At 40.4% G+C, this 25705-nt stretch overlaps 1 protein-coding gene across 2 annotated transcripts in view; it reads right to left on the bottom strand.

Annotated features, from left to right (window-relative positions):
• st18 (ST18 C2H2C-type zinc finger transcription factor) overlaps positions 1 to 25705 on the bottom strand; it is a 116921-nt gene that overhangs the window by 83209 nt on the left and 8007 nt on the right. Inside the window, exons 3-4 of one of the 2 annotated variants that reach the window (XM_061979359.2) lie at positions 20317 to 20365; positions 10182 to 10362 (exon numbers count right to left, since the gene is read on the bottom strand). The exons of the other annotated variant lie outside the window; for it this stretch is intronic. Coding sequence (XP_061835343.2) covers positions 10182 to 10356 — 175 coding nt within the window. The 5' untranslated portion in view covers positions 10357 to 10362; positions 20317 to 20365. The remainder of the gene's footprint in view (positions 1 to 10181; positions 10363 to 20316; positions 20366 to 25705) is intronic. 2 annotated transcript variants of the gene reach the window in all.

Below are 25705 nucleotides of genomic sequence, written 5' to 3'. Positions count from 1 at the left end.
TTATTAGTATGATTTTTTTCTGTATATTTTTGATAGCAGTGCCATTACTCATCCTCGACCAGTTTTGAACCATAACGGCTTGTTCAAAACATCTGTTTCGACTGTTTATATAGTTGCATAGATATCATGCTGCATCATATATGTTTAGTCCCAAAATATCAATAATTGACGTATGGTGATATTGTTTTTTTATAGCATGATATATTAAGATCATTGTGTCAATGCAATTTTCCGCTTTAGATTCCAGTATTAAATGTAATTGAGGGCTAATTAAAATTCCATATTATTATCGTATACGGTATTACAAATAAATGATAATGAACGCAGCGCAAATACAAAACAAACAGATAGCCAGGATGTGTGTTTAACAATTGGCAAAACCATGAAAATTGCCCTCTAAATTGAAAAACTCAATATAGATTGTAGAAATTAAGATATTATCACGGTATTAAGCCCACGGTACAATATTATTGTGATGTTTGTACAAAAACAATGTTATAGTGTGTAAAATGAAGAGGCAAAAATGTTTGAGATAAACATACTTACTGTTATTGAACACATACATATTGCTCAAATGTTCTAATAACATTATTACTACAAAGTATATATATATATATATATATATATATATATATATGTATGTCTTAATAAGGTTATCCAAAAAATAGTGCTCGATACCGTAGTAGAGCGCAATATATGTATGTGTGGGAAAAAAATCACAAGACTATTTCATCTCTACAGGCCTGTTTCATGAGGGGGGGTTCCCTCAATCATCAGGAGATTTTAATGGGAGCATTCACATACCATGGTTTGTATAGGGCACAGAGTGGGTGGGTACAGGCTGGCGTAGGGGCGTGGTGATTGGCTCATGTGTTACCTAGGAGGTGTTTCCGTCTGTGGCGGCATGCTGTTACAATTTCGCTGCGCTTGTTGAGGGATGACAGGTCTGGACGGTAAATAATAAACAGTTTCTCTTTCAAGCATAGGTTGCATCTTTTATTACCACTATTGTAAGGTGTGCTGGATGCAAGAATTTGCCATGTTATTGAATATTCAACATTATTGTCTTTGAGGTCCCAAATGTGTTTGCTGAGTTCTGTGGTATTCCGCAGGTTTTGGTTCCTGAAAGAAGCCTTGTGATTGTTCCATCTGGTTTTGAATTCTCCCTCCCTACCCCTCCCGAGGGAGAATTCAAAACCAGATGGAACAATCACAATTCAATCATATGATTGAGGGAACCCCCCCTCATGAAACAGGCCTGTAGAGATGAAATAGTCTTGTGATTTTTTTCCCACACATACATATATATATATATATATATATATATATATATATACATACACATATATATATATATATATATATACATATATATATATATACATGTATATATATATATATATACATACATACATATACATATATATATATATATATATATATATATATATATATATATATATATATATATATATATATATATGCATATATATTAGAGATGCGCGGATAGGCAATTATTTCATCCGCAACCGCATCAGAAAGTCGTCAACCATCCGCAATCCACTCGATCTAACATTTGATCAGAACCGTATCCGCCCGCATCCGCCCGTTGTTATATATCTAATATAGACGATGCAAGGCATTAGTGAGGTTATAAAGCTTTTGCCTGTTAAAGAAAGGAGACTGATCCAATGCAGCACAGACATTCGTGTGCCACGCTGTCACGACCCAGACGCACACCAGTGCGCAATCATATGGGAGCCGCGCTGAGTGCACCTCCAAGCGCGTCTCGCTGCAGGCGACGGCCGGGTATATGGGCCCGACGCTCCAGCGCCATCCATTTTCAGGGCTAGTTGATTCGGCAGGTGGGTTGTTACACACTCCTTAGCGGGTTCCGACTTCCATGGCCACCGTCCTAGCTGCTGTCTATATCAACCAGGGTGAGCCCCACCCCTTTCGTGAGCGCACTGCGCGCGGAGTGACCCCTGTTACGCGCCCCCGGCAACAGGGGTGGCGGGCAGGTAAGCTGCGCGGGCGGAGCGCGCGGAGTGACCCCTGTTACGAGCCCCCGGCCACGGGGGTGGCGGACAGGTGAGCTGCTTACCTGCTGCGCGTGACGCCGGCCGCGGCGAAGGCGGACGAGGCGGGGTGTCGGTGCGGTGGGCACGGTGGTGACCCTGGACGTGCGTCGGGCCCTTCTCGCGGATCGCCTCAGCTACGGCTCCCGGTGGGGCCCTCTCGGGGGAAGGGGCCTCGGTCCCGGACCCCGGCGAGGCGTCCCTTCTCCGCTCCGTAAAAGTGTCCATCTCTTTTTCTTTTTTTTCTTCTGTTGTGGCATATGCTGCAGGTGCCTGCTCGTTTTTCGTATGTGGGTAACAACATTTAACTATGTATATATATTTCCGAATTGGTTTAACTGCCACCCGCCTGAATCTATTTAAAATCTAATTTTTTTTAACCACCCGACCCGACCCGACCCGCGGATAAAATCTAATTTTTTTAAATTTCATCCGCCCGATCCGCGGATAATCCGCGGACTCCGCGGTTGTGCCCGCAAACCGCGCATCTCTAATATATATATATATATATATATATACACACGTAGCATATGTATATGTATATATATATATATATATATATATATATATATATATGTATGATGCCAAGGAGGCCAAGCATCAATTTGTTAGGTATTTACATTATTAAATGTTTAATTGTCTGATAACTTTCTGAGAATCAGTATTTTCCAAAGTGATATAAGATGTCCACTACAAAGGACACTGTTTCTCTGAAGTAAAAGTTGAAAGAAACTAACGTGAACAATATTGTTTTACATTTGTTACACTGGATGTTTATATTGTCAGTTTAAAGAAACCCATCTGAAAGTGTGTGTGTGTATATATATATATATATATATTATTATTATTACAAAATATATATACATATACTACTAAGCATATATATATTTATATATATACTTTGTGTATATATATATATATATATATATATATATATATATATATATATATATATATATACACATTGTCATGTTTGTGTAATCATGTTTTGTTTTAAGTCATGTTTTGTTTAGTTTCTGTCTTTTCACTCCCTTGTCTTGTCACCATAGTTACCCATTAGTTTCACCTGTCATGTCACGCACCTGTTTTGAGTTACGCACCTGTTGTTAATCATGTCTGTGTTATTTAAGCTTTTGATTTTCTGTTGTTCGTCCTGGAGTCATAGCCTTTCTCACCCTGCTATCCTCGCATTTATGCCCCCTGTCACACTCTGTCCATGTCTGCGCACTTCATGTCCATGCCAAGTAAGTTTGTTTATTATTGCCACAGTTAGTGTTTTTTATTGTTCATAGTTTTTTGCCCCCGTGCAAGTCTTTTGTTTTCATTAGTCAAGTTTTGTACCTCCGCCCCTGTGCGCGCTTTTTGTTTGATCCTTTCTTTATAGTTATATTATTAAATATGTATTTACCTTCAAGCCATGTCCGATCCAAATCCTTTTGCATCTTGGGAAAACAAAAACTCCACAGTCCAAGTCTTGACATTATGACTCCAGCTAATCGCTTTCCCGCAAAGAATTTGGTCGAAGAAGGAAGTTGGGAGTCGTTAGGAGCCATGGCGGAGCGAGACCTGACGTGGGGGCCAAATGGGAAGCTTATTCCCATTAGTTCCATTTGGTCCGAGGACGAGGCTGCGTCACCGCAATCCCGGAAGCGCCGCTCCAGACCGAGGACGTCAGGGAAGGCGAGCAGACCGCACGCAGCGCTCCCGCAGGCTCCTCCCACTCCGGGCAGAAGCAGGCTGCTGCCAGCTCCGCAGCTCCAAAATGACGTCACAGACCAGGATTTTTGTTTCAACTCTTTTTCTTTTGATCACTCACCTCCAGCAAAAGACTCCAATCCCATGACCATGATTCAACACTACCAAAATATGATTTTGAACATTAGATCCGGTCAAGACAAGCCACCCAAATTTCATGCCCCGCCCCCCAGGACTCAAGTCACGCCCAAGCCACAAAATTTTTTTTTTTCACCCACAAAAACACAGGTACAAAAAAGACAATTTGGACAATTGAATGGGGAAGTTTCTGCCCTCCCCCGCCCACCCCTACAGAGAGTTCCAGACCGCAGGGAGCGCGTCTGGTATCCGCCCCTTGAGGGGGGGGCTGGGGTCGGGAGCTGTGTTGGTGGGGTGGCTCGGCATCACAATGCCAAGCCACAGCCTCCCTCACGGCCGCCACCACCAGTCTACCGACCTGTCAAGCCACAGCCTCCAGCACGACCGCCCTCACCAGTCTTTCGACCTGCCAAGCCGCAACCCCCAGCTAGGCCACCTCCACCTGCACCAAGGCTAGCACCTGTTGCCGCACCAGCTCCACCATGCCAAGTTCCTCGCCAAGCTCCGCTACCAGCTCCACGACGCCAAGCTCCGGTACCAGCTCCACGACGCCAAGCTCCGGTACCAGCTCCACGACGCCAAGTGCCGCCAGTCGCAGCTCCACGACGCCAAGTGCCGCCAGTCGCAGCTCCACGACGCCAAGTGCCGCCAGTCGCAGCTCCACGACGCCAAGTGCCGCCAGTCGCAGCTCCACGACGCCAAGTGCCGCCAGTCGCAGCTCCACGACGCCAAGACCCGCCATGCCAAGACCAAGACCCGCCATGCCAAGACCAAGACCCGCCATGCCAAGACCAAGACCCGCCATGCCAAGACCAAGACCAAGACCCGCCATGCCAAGACCAAGACCAAGACCCGCCATGCCAAGACCAAGACCAAGACCCGCCATGCCAAGACCAAGACCAAGACCCGCCATGCCAAGACCAAGACCCGCCATGCCAAGACCAAGACCCGCCATGCCAAGACCAAGACCCGCCATGCCAAGACCAAGACCCGCCATGCCAAGACCAAGACCCGCCATGCCAAGACCAAGACCCGCCATGCCAAGACCAAGACCCGCCATGCCAAGACCAAGACTCGCCATGCCAAGACCAAGACTCGCCATGCCAAGACCAAGACTCGCCATGCCAAGACCAAGACTCGCCATGCCAAGACCAAGACTCGCCATGCCAAGACCAAGACTCGCCATGCCAAGACCAAGACTCGCCATGCCAAGACCAAGACTCGCCATGCCAAGACCAAGACCCGCCATGCCAAGACCAAGACCAAGACCAAGACCCACACCAAGACCAAGACCCGCCATGCCAAGACCCACACCAAGACCAAGACCCACGCCGGGCTTCGCCGCTGGACGCGTCACACCGAGCTTCGCCGCTGGACGCATCACGCCGAGCTTCGCCGCCTGACTTGCCACGCCGAGCTGCCACGCCTGCCAAGTTGACGACGCGCCTGCCTCCTCGTCGGCTATGGATATGGCCGCTACCTGGTCGCCCGCCACGCCAAGTGCGCCCACCTCCCAGTCGGCCACGAATGTGGCCATTCCCTGGGCGCCCACCTCGCCTGCTGCAGCGGCGTTCCACTCGCCGCCGCCACCTAACTCTGCCCCGGTGGATACGGGGACATGTGGTCTGGCGACCCACCGCCATGTCCCCCTCCCGCCCTCCCATGACTCTTGTTAATTTTTATGGACATCTGGTATCTGTCCTTAAGGGAGGGGCTCTGTCATGTTTGTGTAATCATGTTTTGTTTTAAGTCATGTTTTGTTTAGTTTCTGTCTTTTCACTCCCTTGTCTTGTCACCATAGTTACCCATTAGTTTCACCTGTCATGTCACGCACCTGTTTTGAGTTACGCACCTGTTGTTAATCATGTCTGTGTTATTTAAGCTTTTGATTTTCTGTTGTTCGTCCTGGAGTCATAGCCTTTCTCACCCTGCTATCCTCGCATTTATGCCCCCTGTCACACTCTGTCCATGTCTGCGCACTTCATGTCCATGCCAAGTAAGTTTGTTTATTATTGCCACAGTTAGTGTTTTTTATTGTTCATAGTTTTTTGCCCCCGTGCAAGTCTTTTGTTTTCATTAGTCAAGTTTTGTACCTCCGCCCCTGTGCGCGCTTTTTGTTTGATCCTTTCTTTATAGTTATATTATTAAATATGTATTTACCTTCAAGCCATGTCCGATCCAAATCCTTTTGCATCTTGGGAAAACAAAAACTCCACAGTCCAAGTCTTGACACACATAGGCTACTTGTCCAGGGTGTACCCCGCCTACCGCTCGATTGTAGCTGATATCGGCTCCAGCACCCCCCGCGACCCCGAAAGGGAAAAGCGGGAGAAAAATGGATGGATGGATGGACTACAAAGTATATACACATTAGGGCTGCAACTAACGATTAATTTGATAATCGATTAATCTGTCGATTATTACTTCGATTAATAATCGGATAAAAGAGACAAACTACATTTCTATTCTTTCCAGTATTTTATTGAAAAAAACCCAGCATACTGGCGCCATGTTCTTTCAACTTGCCAAATAAAACAAGGAAAATGTTACAAAAATGCACACTTTTGACATCCCTGCTATAGATAATAAAATATTTAATCTGATAAATCTATCGATAAAAAGCAGAGCCTGACGACACATGCGCGTTTATCACAACTCTCTCGCTCTCTCTGTCTCTCCCCCTCCCTCACCAATGCTGCTGCACGCACAATTTGTTGTGTTTTTAAACTTCTTAACCCTGAACGTACATTGAAAATACACGCAACCCTAACTCAAAATGCCGGACATTTGAGGCATTTATGAAACACCGCCCGACAGCCCCGCAAAAGAGGACATGTCTGGTGAAAAGAGGACGTATGGTCAGGGCCTAGCCCGTTAGCTGCTAGCATGCTAGCAAAAGAGGACTAGCAGCGATCGGTTTCACCGGACGTGAAACCGATCGCTGCTAGTCCTCTTTTGCTAGCATGCTAGCAGCTAACGGGCTAGGATAGACTGACCATACGTCCTCTTTTCACCGGACATGTCCTCTTTTGCGGGGCTGTCGGGCGGTGTTTCATAAATGCCTCAAATGTCCGGCATTTTGAGTATTGCTTACACAATGTGCAGTACGCTACTTAAAGGGGAACATTATCACAATTTCTGAATTGTTAAAACCATTAAATATCAGTTCCCAGTGGCTTATTATATTTTTCGAAGTTTTTTTTTTAATTTTACCCATCACGCAATATCCCTACAAAAAGCTTCAAAGTGCCTGATTTTAACCATCGTTATATACACCCGTCCATTTTCCTGTGACGTCACATAGTGAAGCCAACACAAACAAACATGGCGGAAAGAACAGCAAGCTATAGCGACATTAGCTCGGATTCATACTCGGATTTCAGCGGCTTAAGCGATTCAACAGATTACGAATGTATTGAAACGGATGGTTGTAGAGTGGAGGCAGGTAGCGAAAACGAAATTGAAGAAGAAACTGAAGCTATTGAGCCATATCGGTTTGAACCGTATGCAAGCGAAACCGACGAAAACGACACGACAGCCAGCGACACGGGAGAAAGCGAGGACGAATTCGGCGATCGCCTTCTAACCAACGATTGGTATGTGTTTGTTTGGCATTAAAGGAAACTAACAACTATAAACTAGGTTTACAGCATATGAAATACATTTGGCAACAACATGCACTTTGAGAGTGCAGACAGCCCAATTTTCATCAATTAATATATTCTGTAGACATACCCTCATCCGCGCTCTTTTCCTGAAAGCTGATCTGTCCAGTTTTGGAGTTGATGTCAGCAGGCCAGGGAGGCTAGGGTTGATATTCTTCTCTTGATCATCTTCGGTGGTATAAGGGACGGTGTGAGCCAAGACATCCAGGGGGTTTAGCTCGCTCGTCTGCGGGAACAAACTGCCGCCATTGCTTGCCGTGCTACCGAGGTCCTTTGTCCCTGAATTGCTCACACACTCCGGCAGATTCAATGGGGGTCTGGCGGCAGATTTCTTTGACTTTATCGTTGGAAATGCATCTGCTTTGAGTGTCGCAGGATATCCACACATTCTTGCCATCTTTGTCGTAGCATAGCTTTCGTCGGTAAAGTGTGCGGAACAAACGTCCAATTTCTTGCCACTTTCGCATCTTTGGGCCACTGGTGCAACTTGAATCCGTCCCTGTTCGTGTTGTTACACCCTCCGACAACACACCGACGAGGCATGATGTCTCCAAGGTACGGAAAACAGTAAAAAAAACGGAAAATAACAGAGCTGATTTGACTCGGTGTTTGAGAAAATGGCGGATTACTTCCCGATGTGACGCCACGTCATCGCTCCGAGAGCGAATATTAGAAAGGCGTTTAATTCGCCAAAATTCACCCATTTAGAGTTCGGAAATCGGTTAAAAAAATATATGGTCTTTTTTCTGCAACATCAAGGTATATATTGACGCTTACATAGGTCTGGTGATAATGTTCCCCTTTAATATGTCCGTGTGGAAACTCGTTCGGTACACTTCCGCACCGAAACGAAACCCCCGTACCGAAACGGTTCGATACAAATACATGTACCGTTACACCCCTATTATTTTGATTATTGTTTCTCAGCTGTTTGTAAATGTTGCAGTTTATAAATAAAGGTTAAAAATAAAAAAAATAAAAAAATAAAAAAAAACGTAGCCTCAGCGCATGCGCATAGCATAGATCCAACAAATCGATGACTAAATGAATCGGGAACTATTTTTATAATCGATTTTAATCGATTTAATCGATTAGTTGTTGCAGCCCTAATACACATATACTTTGTGTATGAATGTATATATATATATATATACTTTCAGTTGTGTGTCTTTAAACTGACCATATAAACATCCAGTGTAACAAATGTAACACAATACTGTTCACAATAGTGTTTTTCAACTTTTACTTCAGAGAAACAGTGTCCTTTGTAGTGGACATCTTATATCACTTTGGAAAATACTGATTCTCAGAAAAGTTATCAGACAAACATTTAATATGGTAAATACCTCACAAATTGATGCTTGGCCTCTTTGGCATCAAATATATTTTCCGGGTGGTGGTTTATCAAGTAGCTGCTCATATTACTTGTGTTCCCTGTAATGTAGTTTCACTAAACTTTTCTTTTGTCCGTGCCGCCGCCTGGCCCATTTCCTACTTAAAACATGGACACAAATCGATTTAAACCACGAGTTGATTCAACGTTACTGAAAAAATTGTAGGTTAAAACATCACAACTTTTGACCGGCTTTGTGTGTCGTCTTGGAAACACTCCAGACGAAGGTGGTGACTTTGCCTCGCACTATACGCAGACCAAAGAGGTTGTGTTTTCGCCAGGGTTAGTTTGTACGTCTGTTAGCAACATAACTCAAAAAGTTATGGATAGACTTTAATGAAAACTTCGGGAAATGTCTAAAAAACAATCTCTTCTCTCTCCTTTACGACCTCCCACACAGACCTCGCTCACTAGCGCTACGCAGGGAATTTTGGGAGATGTCGTTTAATTTACCAATTCAAAAGTGCCAGCAAAAAATTACACTGACCAAGTTATAATTTTATACCGTCACATGTAACGGTATTCTTGTGATGATTTTGATAGCGAAATACCACGGACCATTAATACAGTAACATGAACCTATCTGCACTGAAAAAAGTGTATGTGTTTCATGATGGACAGTGGAGTTTATTAATCCCCATCCCTTGGCACCCTCCCAAAAACTCCTATAAAGGCGAGCCAGGAGCCTTTGAATCAGACCACCACTGTGATAGAAGACCAGGTATTGCAACAACAACAACAAAAATGTTAACTCCAAGAAAAAGTTTTGCCATTTTTCAGAGTCGCAGAGGAGCCGCATTAGCATGTGAAAAGAATAAACAGGAGCATTCTCAGTTACACACTACACCTGGCTGGGTACCAACGTCCTTGTCAGAAGTCCACCCACCGCACTGGCTAACACTGAAAGACCTCCCGGGGACCGCGGTGACCATTCACTCGCTTGCCTCTTTTTCCCATGCACCTGTGATTGTTTTTGTGTTTGCTATTTTTTGCTTTGTCTTTTCCTGGCAACGCGGTATCATCTGAGACACACTTTGCCTCCAAAAGGAATTCTCCTGCCCAACAATGTGGTCTGTTTGTTCACCGGATGTGGCAGGCCAAAGAGTCAAACGGCAAAAAAAAACAAGTCGCTGCAGTAATAATTAAAATTGCCTCAAGACAAAATAAGCTTGGGGACTGGACAGTATGAATAAGCTTAAGGAGATACGTTACTTTTATCTGCTGCTTTCTTGCCGACTTGTGGGTCCTCGCAGGTGCTCTTGGATGGCTTCTCCTCCTTGCTCTCCTCGGACGGCTCATCCGGCTTCTCCATGGTCCTGGACCTTAGAGAGCTGCTTTCCCGTTTTCCAAAGGACTTTGTCACAATCGCTTTGTCCGCTCCTTTCATTGTTTTCTGTAGAACACATTTACAGCATGACTTCCCAGGTTTATCCCTCTTGTGAGCCATCTGCCCCCTTTTTTTGGCTCTCGCTAAACCTGGGCTCATCTTTCCCAAACCGAAAGTAAGAGAGGAATTAGGGCATTGTGTGCATATGCATTCTCTTAAGCATTCCAGAAATTGTTCTGATTGCCCTGGCATCTTTTTAGAAGAGCATTTCAACATTTGTTTTTCGAGTGAAAACAATTTAAAAAAAACGCGCTCGACAGAAGATGGAAAGAAAAAACAAACATGTTTTCACATTTAATCCGACGTAAAGGAAAATAAAAATAGCACATTATGCCCTAATTGAGCGCTGTACAGTCCACAAATACTATTACAAGGCCGTTCGGGATTAGCAGTGGAACATACCTAGTTATCTATTTGCAAGTGCCAAGACTGCTAGCAGTGGGCAACTACATTTCAAAAGCTGGCAAATCCAGTTGTCTCCTAAATACAGAAAGTACTTAAATCCAGCGTGAACAGAAGAAAAAGACGGATAAAGGGTGCTCTGCATATCACCAAAAAGCTTGTGCACTTTTCAGAATCACTGGCTAGGTTAAACAAATATGCTAAGTAGAGATCAAAACAATCCTTTGATCTGCAGCCTAGTTTCCAGAGGAATGGCTTGGCTCTTGTTGTAAATAAACTTGTATAAATCTATATAGCATTTGCCTCCAGGTAATATGAAAAGTGGCAGGGATTCGCAGGCAAATACCTTGTGGTTAGGAAATAGATCAGATAAAAAGCATATGAATATTTCAGCGACACCGCACTGGCATTTTGTTGCACACTTTCTAACCCCGTGTGATCATTTTACTTGTTTGGAAACACAAATGAGAAATATCCCATTGCACCCCTTACTCCCTTTCTATACTTTTTAGCTTTGTAGTGAAAGCGTGTTCCTACCTTTGGTGCGCCATTGGGCTCGAACACAGAGTACAACATTGTGTGAAACTTTGTGACAAAAAAAGAGGCTCCAAGAAGAATCCCAACGCAGATGCTAATGCAACTTGCTGACTAACTTTGCCCTCTGTTTTGGTCGAGCACACAAAGCAAAACGCTGTCCATTCAAAAACAGACAGCATAACTCTTTTCACAGAGAGGGGGTGGGGGGGGATGTGAACAAATGAGGCCATGTGCCGGGCTGCAGTCAGTTTGTAGTCAGGCTTGAACGGTGAGGACCACATGGGGCAGGCACCAACTGACACCGTGCTTGCAACTAACAGAACAACTTTTGTGCACGCTAAACTCTGCAGTGAACTTCCAACCCAAATTCCAACAATATCATCTATAACCTCAGTTGGTCAAATTTCTTATGAAAATTTGTGGTACTTACATCAAGATGATTCAAAAGTGTCCCCTTCAGAGAATAGCATTTCTCTACGATATAAAAGTACATTAGAATGGTAAAGGCAAAAGCTCTCAAATCTAACGAAGTGACATGGAAATAAACTTGAATTTAACAGAAGGATAAAAGATTGTTGAAATAGTTTCGCAAACTATTTTATGCTGCTTGGCTTGCTCACAAAAGAAAACCTTTATACAGTATTTGGGCTCACAAGATACCAACTGTAATTTACTTGCTTGGTCACTAGACGGCTAAGGGCTAATATGTCACAAAGTCCATTGTTTGACGAGTTGAGGGGTCAACAACCCACAATGTTGAAAGAGCCATATTGGAAAGTAAAGGATATTAAATGAGCTCAAATATGCCTACAAATGATACATAATGATGCAGTCATGCACTGACCAAATATGCCTGATTAGCACTCCAACAAGTCAATAACATCAACAAAGCGCACATTTGTGCATTCACGCAGAGTATAAAATATTTGGTGGACAAAATGAGACAAAAAAGGAGTGGAAGATTTTGCATGTAAACAAACTGTTGCGTCACAGTCCACACTATGGTGAGTTCAAGAACCGCTGAAATGAGTAGGACAAAACAATGTTCACCAATTAGTCTCATCAGTGAAGTATACACACAAACATATTAAACAGTGGGCTTTCTAACACTTGGGAAGGTTTGTGTCATGTTTGTCCTCAAACAAAAAAACATATGAAAGCAAAAACATATTTTTCCCCCATCTTTTTCCATTTTCAATCCTTTTTTAAAAATGCTCCAGGGAGCCACTAGGGTGCACTAAAGCGCTGCATGCTGCTCAGGGGCCACGGGTTGCTGACCCCTGGACTAGTTAGTCGGTTAACAGATGAAAAACGTAGATGGTTAACTTGTATATGGCTACTTAGCTAACTAGGTAACATATCAAAGACGGTAAGACTATTGCTTGCTTTATTAAAAATGACAAAAACATAACTTATATGCTTGCTTAACCACCTGGTTATCACATGGCATATTAGGAAAGACAGCTAATAGATTAAAAATACAGATAAAATAAACGATATAGCGACTATACGTTCTGCTATTTGGCATTACAGAGATATAACTCACATGCTAGCTAACATATGAACGATGGAGAAGGATAGCATACCTGTTTAAGAGCTACACACAATTTATTTTGTAAAATACAAATTATTGTGGAAGAGCAAATTCAATGGTTGGAGAACAGAATGTACCATATTCTTGACCCGTCTGCCTCAGAAGCTTTGCAGTATAGGGAGCTGAATACTGGATGTGAATGGTGTCATCCTCTGTGTCAACTTGTTAGATGGCAGTTGCTGTAGTGGAGTGGTGAGAGCGGCACATATGCATTCTAGGAGAAAATTGTGAAATGACAGATTCTGGGTGTGATACTGAGGGAATGACTAACTAATAGGAGGGGCGCTCCAGGCTGTTAGCTTTGAAAAAGCAGTTTGCACATTACTTTATCTTGTCAATCAGATTCCTGGAATGGAAGAGGTGACTGATAACTCGAATTAATTATTTTCTTATTGCATGCATGTGTTAATTCATGTTAATTTATGTCCCTTACAGGCCCAAGCCAGAATATCCCGAGTAAAGCGCCACCTCTGGCACCCAGATCACCACGCCACTTGCTTTGCATATATTTATAGCCAATGAAAGACTTTTTTTTTTTTAAATCCTGTTGGAACAAGGAATGACTGCCAAATTTGATTTTTAAATGTACTTTTAAGCTGTTCCTGTTTTTTTTTCCTTTACTTAACCACTAAACTGAAACATGGGGTGGTGTTTACCGCTTTGATGGGATTTGAAAGTTATAGATTTTTAATTTCATAAGTAAATCAAATCCTTTACTTTGTAAATGGTAGTAGTATCAGAATACCATGCATTTATCATACATAAAAGAACAAACTACAAAACCAATTCACTGTGGTTACATTTTAGTGTGGACTGAGGAATTCATTTTCACTTTTGGCAACTTAAAATGATAAGTTGTTTTTCGATTTATCTGTTAATAAATACAATTGTTCAGCTTTGGCTATTTGAATTCTGTCTTTTTTCTGTTAATTTATGTTCAACTATAGTTAGTTATCAGAATAATCTATCCATCTGACAAATAATGGAGTAGAGCGGGGGTGTCAAACTCATTATAGATCGGGGGCCACAGGGGGAAAAATCTACTCCCAAGTGAGCCGGACTGGTAAAATCAAGGCACAATAACTTAAAAATAAAGACAACTTCAGATGGTTTTCTTTGTTTAAAAATAGAACAAGCACATTCTAAAAATGTACAAATCATAATGTTTTTTTTACACTTACATGTTGCGGTTAATAATATTCTATCTTTATTTGTCGTTATTTATACTTTCTGAATAAATTATGTGATAATGTTCATCAGTCAACTCATCGGTGTTAATTTTCAATCTATCAAGATAAAAAAATAATATCAAAATCAAATTACAGAATGTTATTTATGTAATTTTCTCAATTTCCTCGACTGGTGCACTAACATTATGTGTTTTTTTGACATATGTAGCATAATCTACAAAGATAGAAAGAATTGCTATTGCGACATCTAGTGTACACATTTACAACAGCAGTTTCTTTCATTCAAAAATTTCGGCTCATTTTTATACTTAGCAAACTCATCCCGCAGGCCGGTTAAAACCTGTTCGCGGGCCGGGCCGGCCGTACGTTTGACACCCCTGGAGTAGAGCATACTTGTACACCCGTACAAGTATGCAAGCAAATGATTGATCAACAGAAAAACATTACTTTATTTGTTGAACAGCTAACTAGCTATCTTAAAAAGAATAACTTACTTGTTTGGCTAATTAAGTAGCTAACACAAAGCAGAGGGAGAATGGCTTACTTGTTTACAGAACTAATACGTGAACAATGGAAAAACGTTGACTTGTTTGGTTAACAAGCAAGCTTGCACTGAATAACATGTAAAGAAAAGTAGAAAACACAAGCTAAAACCCACAACACGGAAACCGAACAGCACAACTTTTTGACTAACTCACGAGCCAACGGTTTATATATTGGAAATGATTACTTAATATTTGGGAGAACTCAAACAAAAAGTACATTTAATTTTTTCCTAACGAAAATTATAATATGATGGATTTTTGACAATTTAGTGTCTACATTTTTTTTAATGAAAAACAGCAGGAGAAGAAGGATGTCTTACATCTTCAAATAATTAACTATGGTAACTGCATAAAACACTAGAATAGATCATGAAATGTGTAAAAGAAGCTCTTATCGTGCTCGCTAAAAACACCCTCAAAATTTCAAGATGAATGCTTTTCAGTGGATATTAGGGGCTTTTTGTGAGTATTTCATATTAAGCCACAGCAATTCTCTCCAATAAACATATGGAGAAGAATAATATCTGACATGTTTGGGAAAAGTAAAAAGCTAACACAATACTTGTTAAGAATGGCGAATTGAGCAATCGTCAGTAAACATTTTTGACAAATCCAACTTCCCCTGATGACGGCGGGAGGATAAGAGGAGCAACATTTTCTGTGATGAGGAGAGAAACAGCAAGAAGTTCTAACAAGGAGAAGCGTGCCAGGTGGCAAACTGGCGGCACCAACAGAACGCACAATCTGTCTGCTTCTCCTTCCAAACCACTGACAGCTGCCATCACCATCCTCACACACTCGCACTCAGTGGCTCCTCAGCTCCCGGCCCATCCCTCTTTAGTGTTTCCTGCTAACCTCAGAGACAGGGTCACCTGGCCCCTATAGTCGCCCGTCTGTGGGGTCCTGCTGGCCCCCTGGAGACCTGCCTGCATGGGGAAGCATGGCTAACCAAGGTCTAGCCAATTCTGTTTATTGTGCCAACCAAAAGGGGCTATTCCTTTGACCCATTAGTTTGTCCTAATCATCAAATCCGGTATTTTAAAGTAAGGTATCACAATGAGAAAGGCGGTTTTTGATCTGTTTTTGATTGCGTTTTATATACAAGTTGTTGCCAGATGGAGTAGCATCACATTCTCTATGTCTCCATTGGAAAACAAAGCATACATCTGTAGTTAATAATGGGTCTTTAAATTTGTAGAGGTGTGCCAACTGTTTTAAGATGGAGGGTAATGGGCAAAACTGAGCTTTTTCAGAGGCCCATTACAAAATAAGGCAAAGTGGTGACACAACCTGTACTCACTAACAACTGTTCGAAGTAATAAGCTTATAAAGTTGAGAAAACTAAACCATTTTACTAAAATCTTTATCAAGTTCATTGGACTTGTCTATTGCTCTGAACATTTTTGTCAAAAACATATTTCTATGCTGCCCAAAAGACTTTAACAGCTTCAGTCAATCGCGATCAAGAACAAGCAAGAGACTTGGTTATGTCAAGACATTCTGGAAGCCTCAGCAGCACTAATTTTTAAGATGGAAGTAACTGTATGTTGAGCCTTTATATTTAGTTCTGATCCTATGCTAATTGGAGAAAATCTCAAATTCACCATGTTTACATCCATTTCTGTATGTCCTTTTACATCAATAATTGGAGTGTGAGCAGTGTTTGGTCATCAAAAGTAATTAGTTATAGTAACAAATTAATTCTCCCAAAAAGTAATTGAGTTATTAGTAAGTAACTGAGACGTTATATTTCATGTTGTTATTTTACACGCTATTACGTTTGACAACATCTTTAATATCAAAGATATTTATATAAACTGATTGAAGAATAAAAACACTATATACAGTTTTTTAGAACATTTGACATTGATCTGAATTCAATAGATTACAGTGTGCCATATGATATGCATAGAAAAAAAAAAGTACTAAAAATGTTCCTTAAAGTAACAACATTAAATATTGAAAGTACAAAGCCCAATACGGTACCAAAAATGTAAACTTAGGTGAAAATACACAAAAGTGCTATAGTGGTATTGTTTGTAATGGTATACCAAAATACAGACTGAAAAAACTTTAGATAAAACTGTAACCAAATGTTGGACAAATAAATTACATGCATTCAAGTAAAACTTTTAAAAACGTGTCTGGATGACATTCTGACAAAAAATTGCATTTGTGTATAAATATTGGGATCCTTTCTTAATGTACTAGTAGAGTGGAAAAACAAGTTGCCCTATTAGTGAAACTATTATAATATATATCTGATTTATGACAAAAGACTTACAAAGTTTGCAAATAAATAGATCTGATCAAAATAATATCAATCTCACGGACATTCCCGAGCCATTTTGAGAGATAATAAGGAAGCCAGTAGCAGGAGTAACCACAGATCTCTTCCCCATCAACAACAATTCTGACTTTGTGAGAGCCAACAACGATTACTTTGGAAAAAACGATTATATTTTTGAGTCCGAACAGAGTATGAGCAATAAGTTTTAGAAAGCCGACTGCTACTCGGATGCAGCTTTGTTGTGACACTAGCATCCGCAGCATTGCTAGGTGCTAAACATGCAAACTAATCATATTAAACCATAATGAAACAAACACTTACTGTACAATTTCCACTCTCGCTGGGGTGCTGACTGACAGGACGCTCACATAATTCCGTTTGGATGGAGATTCAATCACAATCCTCACGAAGGGTAAAATAAAAATTTGCTGCAACAAGCGCCATTTCGGGGATGTGAAAGTCGACCAGCCTCGCAGTCCATGGCCACATTTGTCTAACAGGTGAGAGATGCATGAATTATAATATAGAATTTACTTTTAGCAAGTTAGAGACAAAGCCAAAGCAGCCAGCGGCAAATGTCATGTTTTGTTTTGGTATTGTCAATAGTTGCTGTGTGTATGTGTATATGAGTGTGTTTTCTTCTCTTTTTACATTTTTTTTGTAGAGCACTGTGTGTTTGCCCATTGCCTGTGCATGAAAAGTGCTATATAAATAAGGTTTGGTTTGATGATTATTGTGTGTCAACAACAGCAGCGTATGCTAACATTAGCTTATTGCTATCACTAAAAAAGTCTGACAATATAAACATCCAGTGTAACAAATGTAACACAATACTGTTCACGTTAGTGTCTTTCAACTTTTACTTCAGAGAAACAGTGTCCTTTGTAGTGGACATCTTATATCACTTTGGAAAATATTGATTCTCAGAAAAGTTATCAGACAAACATTTAATAATGTAAATACCTCACAAATTGATGCTTGGCCTCTTTGGCATCAAATATATTTTCCGGGTGGTGGTTTATCAAGTAGCTGCTCATATTACTTGTGTTCCCCTGTAATGTAACAATATCACTCATATTTGGTTCATTTTCAGGTCACGACGTGTAAATGAAGTATTGTTGTATGTTTTTAGAGAGGGTATAATAAGCGCAACAGATGACCCTCGATAGGTTGACTCAATTGTTAGCTATTTTTTTTACGATTTCAAATGCTTAAAAAAAGCCAAGCATATGCGTTGTTGACTTACATAAGGATTTTGAATGATAAACACCACATCTCTTTCAAATGTTTGCCTATTCATCCACATTAAATCAACAATCACAACTATTATCTTAACTTGGTGGCATAATTCTTAAATTGAATCAACCTTAGGTAGGACTTCACACAGAATAGTCAATATCGACAAAACTGTACAGTAATCTTATGAATAATACAAAAATATTCTTCTCAAACTAGTTTATCATCAGGTCAACTGCAACATGCCTCAAAAGTTTCTGTATTCTCCACATATTTACACAAAGAAATTTAAAAACTAATTTTATGCTACGCCTATGGCAAAGCAGGTATGTATGTGCGTTGTGAAACGGAGTTACGATGCATCACTTCATCATAATTTGTTTATGAGTGCGGTAGAAGTAGCAAATACACATAGCTAACCTACAGTTATGTAGATGTCACGATAACTCGCCTGCTGATGGCATCATACAGTGTCAAAAATAAAATGTGTCCTCTTCACTTTCCCTCAGGTGTTCACATATTACGGCTTGGGACAATCATACATTTTTGTTTTAAGAATTTTAACTTCCTGTTTTACTTCGTCACTAACTACCACCAGTCGTCTCTCACATTTGACACTAATAAAGAACTTTAGATATATTCCGAATTTGTCCAACCCACCTACAAGATTAAATTAAATATACATTTTCGTCAACACTGGTTTACTGAGGGAAGGGGGTGTGTGAACGTGAGCGCTGACAGCCGAGGGACAGCGATGAGGGAAGATGATACTAGTGTATCGTGTCCCTTTTTCAGAGAATTTCTCCGTTACTGCTGGTAATTTGGTCATCATCACACTTGCTCTCTGATGTGTGGCCGAAAGCTGACATTTTGCGCTTCATTTAACTAAACTGTAGTAACGCGCCACTTCCCATTCTCAGTAACGGCAACAGCGTTGCAACGATGGGAACAGTAATTAATTAGATTACTCTTTACTAGAAAAAAACGGCCCTAGTACTCTAACGGCGTTATTGCCAACACTGAGTGTGACAAAATAAAGATATGGCAAACTATCCCAATATTTAACCTTGCAATAAGTTTATCCATGAACTCTTCCCACAAATTGTTTTTAGGAAACCTTCTTTCATAGTTCCCCCTTAGTAAGTCATAGTCACTGTTTTACATGCTTGAGGACGCTCATCGCCTCTTGAAATCAAATTGATGCATCGGAATCGTTTAAATGAAGTGTGGACTCACTGTGACCACTGTAATGTGGCTGGGAAAAGGCTAGATTACAACTTTGCACTATAAGTTGTTTGTTTCGGTTTCACTTATATAAAACAAACAGACATACCTTGTGTTTTTTAAGTACTGTATTTTCCGGACCATAGGGCGCACTGCCGATGAGCGGGTCTAGTCAGGTCTATTTTCATACAAAAGGCGCACAGGATTATAGGGCGCATTAAAGGGGATGTAAAAGAAAGGGCATCTCTATCCTCCTTCAAAACCACACTAAAAGAACACCTCCAGGGCAACTTCAACCCTAAACTAACACCCTCCCTTCCTCATCATACCTCTTCGGATTGTAAATAATCAAATGTAGACACTTTTTCTTATACTTTCTGATCTCTCTCTCTGTGTCCACTACTTGCTGTACATATCCTACCAAGTCAGTCCTACATTGTTCCAATGTCCATTTCCCTGATGATGCAATTGTTGATGACTGAAGTGTTGTTACCAACCAGACCTAAACCCCTACCCCCCTCCATATCCCACACCCCGGATTGTAGATAATGTAAATAATTCAATGTATATACTCTGATGATTATCTTGTGTGATGACTGTATTATGACAATAGTATATATCTGTATCATGAATCAATTTAAGTGGACCCCGACTTAAACAAGTTGAAAAACTTATTCGGGTGTTACCATTTAGTGGTCAATTGTACGGAATATGTACTTCACTGTGCAACCTACTAATAAAAGTTTCAATCAATCAATCAATCAAAAAGGGCTCATATTATTATTTTTTTTTCAAAAGTTAATACACTTCCTTGTATTCTACATAACATGTAATGGGTCAAAATGTTGCATAGATTATGTTTTCCAGATCATCTTCAGGCCGCTTTCTGACAGTCGCTTCAGGATGCACCGTTTTGTGGGTGGTCTTATTTATGTGGCTCACCTTCAGCAGTGTCTTTTCTCCGTCGTCTTTGTTGTAGCGGTGTAGCGTGCTAAGACGGGAGTAGAAGACGTGTCAAAAGATGGAGCTAACTGTTTTAATGACATTCAGACTTTACTTAAATCAATAACAAAGCAGCATCTTCTCATCCGTGGCTCACTAGTGCAACAACAACGCTGGAAATGTGTCCTGTGAAAAACCGTTCGACCGGAACTCTCTAATAACTAAAGTTCCTTGGGTGAATAATGTAAATTCACTACAGCGCTTAGCGCTTTCTTGGCGAGTTTACTGACAGATATAAGTCAGAACTTTACACTACTTTACATTAGAAATGGCAACAGCGGAGGATGAATGTCCCATAACAAGAAGATAGAGAAAAAGAAGAAGCTTATCAACTACGGTGTTGTCACGGACTACAAAGGCGGACACGTGCAAATTTTCAGGACTTATGCAGATCCCAAATACAGATCAACAGGTACCAGAAGGTAAGAAAAGTTGCTTTTCCATGATATTTTAAAACAAATCACCAGATAATATGTCTTCCCTTATGCACACACCATAATAATACTCGTATGTTGAAGCACAGTACAATCTTCATAGCTTACCAAAGTCATACTAAAACATTTTGATAGATTTTTGAGCGCCGTGTGTAATGTTCTATATTTTCAATGGAACATATACAATTGTGTTGTGTTTTACTTGAGTCATATTGCAGTCTACACATATCTCGTATGTGTGACTGCCATGTACTGGTCACACTTATCATTTCACCATGTACCAAATAAAATAGCTTTGAGGTCGGTAAGCACAACCAAAATAATTCCGTACATTAGGCACACCGGGTTATAAGGTGCACTGTCGAAAATGAAAGGATTTTAAGTACACCTTATAGTCCTAAAAATTCGGTAATACACCCTAATTGCAGTATCACCATATCGAGATCTTTTTGGTTTCGTCATCGCTGACTTAAGATGACAGCATTTTGAGTGGCTTTTAATATGGCAAGGAGATATCAGATATCCTCCTAAGAACTCGCGTCCTCTGCAGCAAACATTTATGGACATGTATAAGAGGGCTATTTTTTATGAAATTTGTAACTGACGATAGTAGGGCTGCAATGATTCATCAATTAAACAAATTGACATTAAAAAAATCTTTGATATGTATTTTGTTGCTTTGATGATTCGTTTAGTTCATTTATATGTATCAACCCTGAAAGGGACAAGCGGTAGGAAATGGATGGATGGAAATCCAGACAACTCCAATAAGGCACAATTAAGAGCGACGCACCTGCGGTACGGTGATGTAGATAAGGCAGCAGAGTGCTGAGAGAGCGAAAGGGAGCAAAGGTTCCAAAGAAGACGAGAGAAGCTGCAAAGGTTTTGCAATCATTTAAAAATGAAAAAGTAGTGAGATGTTTGCGCTGTCAAACGGAGCTAGCATTTCACAATAGCACTACATTAATGATGCAGCATTAATTACCAGAAAACCTCATGCATATGTAAGAGCAGCAAACAAGCATTAACAAGGTAAAAGTTTATTTTGCCAGCTAACACCATTTGACTTGCATTACAAATGTTTAATTCAAACACATGTGGGCATGTGAGGTTGTGAGTATCTATAGTTTTGTATGTTAATGATAACAAGTTGTTTGTCCAAAAATCAAACATCACTCTTTAAATTAATACCTATTCAAATAATTATACGTTAAATACATTGACACTCAATTTATCTTACTTTATCAGAGATTGTTTTTGTTTAGTTTGGATCTTTATTTATTATCTATTACCAGATTTTAGGCTTTTTTTAACATGTTTAATATATAGTGATGCACTTGTGTAAATGTCCAATGCCACTGTTATGAGCATTTCAAAGAAGAAAGAAGAAAGGTCCTCAGGAAAAATATTTGTTTATTTCAACTATTTTCTCTACAAGAAGCATTGAGGCTATAATTTTCGGTTACTCAATTAAACAAACAAATGAATCGATAGATTACTCGATTACTCAAATAATCGATAGCTGTAGCCATACATGAAAGTAATAGACCACAAACAAACGTCTACTGCAGTAGACGCTGGTTGTCGACGCTGTATGTAGACTCAAATGGAATTTAGGCATTGAAGTGTCGTGTCACAGAGAGAAACACTACCTTGTTTCACAATGGCTGAAATGACAAAGAACCTTACAGTTTTTGAGTTTTTTGTAAGATCAGAAGAGTGTTTTCAGCCTCAGAGTGGAAAAGGGTTGCACAAATCTAGCATTGCAACCGGTCTAAAAATAAAACCTGGCAAAGTTATTCTGATCCCTTATTGGTCCCATAGTTTGATTACACATTTAGCATTTGCATTCCCCTCCGCGTAAACATTTCATTCTTCCCCTTCCTGCAGCACAATGAGACTTGAGTGACTTTGGCAGCAGATTTTTGGATCGCTGCTCCCGAATCCACCAGTGTATGTTATCAGCAGGTAAACAAGCTTTCCAACAAAGCCATAATGGTGCGGCAAGCGGCATAAAGAGGCTCATCTCAAAAAGCTATACAAGCCATCAAAGCCGATGTCATTTTGCTCGACACCGCACTGCAGCTGCAAAATGCGCGCCTGTTCAGAAAAGAAGAGTTGAAATCGTCCGCCTATTTCGGGCCACTTCACAACTATTTGTATTGATTATTGACTTGTCAGGGTAAGCCGGCAGATTACAAAAATAAGACAAGGCGCCTTAATGTTTGCTTTGTTTGGCGGCGGGGAATCAAAAAACCATGTCGCGCGTTACATTAATGCGATTTGCACAAGCAGCTATTTGAATAATTATTTCCCCAGTTTCGGCTATATTTGGAGGGATTACCCCTCGCTATTGATCTTAATGTGAAAATAATTTAACAGCTACTCTTTTTCACTCCCCAGATGCAATCTTGTTACCAAACTTTCCACACATTTTTGCCTTTTGGGTACGGCTCACAAGCAAACCTACGCATTCCCCCCACCCCCATTCGCCTGAAAAGCTCTCCTTTCACGCTGCTAATTGGCCATAAAACTGTGCCATCAGATGGTGACAATTTCCAATACGTAACCGATAAATGTGTTGGAATTTTAAATGTATGCCGATGTGTGTTACTAATAGAGATTATGCTCGTCACGTGGGTAGAGGTAAAAAAAAAATAATAATAAAAAGGAAGAAAATGTGCTCTCCATATTTCGCCGACATTTCATCACACATATAATCTGGCCCTGTCTAAGATTTCCTACTCAACCTGTAGTCGAGGCAGTAAGCGGGACAATGGCGGATGGGATTATGAAGCATGTCTGTTAAAGCATGTCTGTTTGATCATCATTGTGTTTAGGTGAAGTTCTCCACTTGACAGCAGATATATAACCTAATCTCTTCCCCTCACTTTTTTTTCTTAGGCATGAATAGGGGCGGAAATGTGACGGCATTAAGTCGATTTCCTCCTTGCTTTGCACTTTCAGCCTTAATTCCCCTTGGCTCTTCTTCAACGCTCCATTTAGATCCCACCAATATAAAAATGTTACGTGAAGCCTTTCCCTATTTATTTTCATTTATCTGTCATTTGAAGTTCATGCATATATTTGCCTGAGCAAACAATGCATGTTTATTTACAGCCGCATCTATCTTAGCAGAGTGTCAAAGATATTGAGGGGAATCAAATAAAAAAAAAACTTGTGTATTATCTGCAAAAGGCGGATGATGCCAACGACAAAAGGGCAAGATTTGAGACTCTGTGACATTCTTTGTGAATCATCTCTGACATCGTCTTGATATTCCACATTTACTCATCTAAACCTTCATTGAGCGTCTCCAGTCTGTGTTGACATGCAGAGAAAAGGCATTGTGATGTTTCTTTGGATTGCAGTCGAGGCCATTTGAAGCTGTATTCACATACAGTACCTGCCCTTATATAATTATTTGTAAGGGAGGGTAATAATTTGCCTTTTAAAAGAGTATAAAGGGGCATAAACACAAAACATTTGGTGGACTAGAATTTGGGTGCCAACTACCAGAAAAATAAATAACTTAACCTCTATTCTTGTGGTTAACTTTTTATTTTTATTTTTTATTTGTCGTTCGTGTGAAACATTATTTTATTCCATTTGACTCTGACCTGAATTTATTAAATGCATGGTTTGAAGTAGTGTTGTCCCGATACCAATATTTTGGTACCAAAATGTATTTTGATACTTTTCGGTACTTTTTGATCATTTTCTAAACAAAGGGGACCACAAAAAATTGCATTATTGGCTTTATTTTAACAACAAATCTTACGGTACATTAAACCTGTGTTTTGTCAAAATTATTAGGGACAGGTGGTAGAAAATGAATTATTAATCTACTTGTTAATATCTGCTTACTTTCTCTTTTAACATGTTTTATCTACATTTCTGTTAAAATGTAATAATCACTTATTCTTCTGTTGTTTGGATACTTTACATTAGTCTTGAATAATACCAAGTCATTACAGGATCATACATTGGTCATATTCAAAGTCCTCATGTGTCCAGGGACGTATTTCCTGAGTTTATAAACATAATATAAATTTAAAAAAACCAAAAAAAGATTTTGTGATGCTAAAAAATATAAATGTAATCATAGTAGTATCGACTAGATACGCTCCTGTACTTGGTATCATTACAGTGGATGTCAGGTGTAGATCCACCCATGGCGTTTTACATTGTGACACTGGTGAGCTACGGTGTGTAGTGAAACATGTTTAGCTATTCCCTCGTCCTGCAGGGATGATACTTGTAAGAAACTCACTTTATTTGTCGCCATGGAGGCGAGGATTAGTGATTTAGAAGTAGCTAAAGCACTGCCGACTGCGGCTGGACTTTAGCTGCGAGAGAGCTAGCCATGTCTTAAAGCACCTCTTCCTGAGGGCGTTTCAGTGTTATAGCTTCACTTTTATTTTCAGTTTTTAAGTCACAATGCGTCCATTATCCCTGTTCTGTCTACACACATTGTCTGCTTGTAAGTACTCTGTGGTTGTGCGTTGCCGAACATGCTCCTCTGCTCGTAAACCAGCAATGTCATGACGTGACGACGCGCTGACATGCCCGTTAAAAAAAGGGGGGCCGGGGACCGGTACTTTTTAAAGGCGGTATAGTACCGAATATGATTCATTAATATCGCGGTACTATACTGGTACTGGTATACCGTACAACCCTAGTTTGAAGTAATGTAAATAAACGGGAAACAAATTGCTCAATAATTATTTACTTTTTTGCAAAATAACAAAATTAAGTACCAGTACCGTATTTTCCGGTATATAAAAAGCACCCACTACATTTTAGGAAACAAGTTTTCATATTTTAGCCACACCGGACTACAAGCCGCAGATATATATGTTTTGAAATGAGTTATTTACACAGAAAGATTTTGT

This window comes from Nerophis lumbriciformis, linkage group LG19 (genome assembly GCF_033978685.3).
Source record: "Nerophis lumbriciformis linkage group LG19, RoL_Nlum_v2.1, whole genome shotgun sequence".
Taxonomy (NCBI): domain Eukaryota; kingdom Metazoa; phylum Chordata; class Actinopteri; order Syngnathiformes; family Syngnathidae; genus Nerophis; species Nerophis lumbriciformis.
The sequence above is the reverse complement of the archived record's forward strand: the minus strand, read 5'-3'. Positions and strand labels throughout refer to the sequence as shown.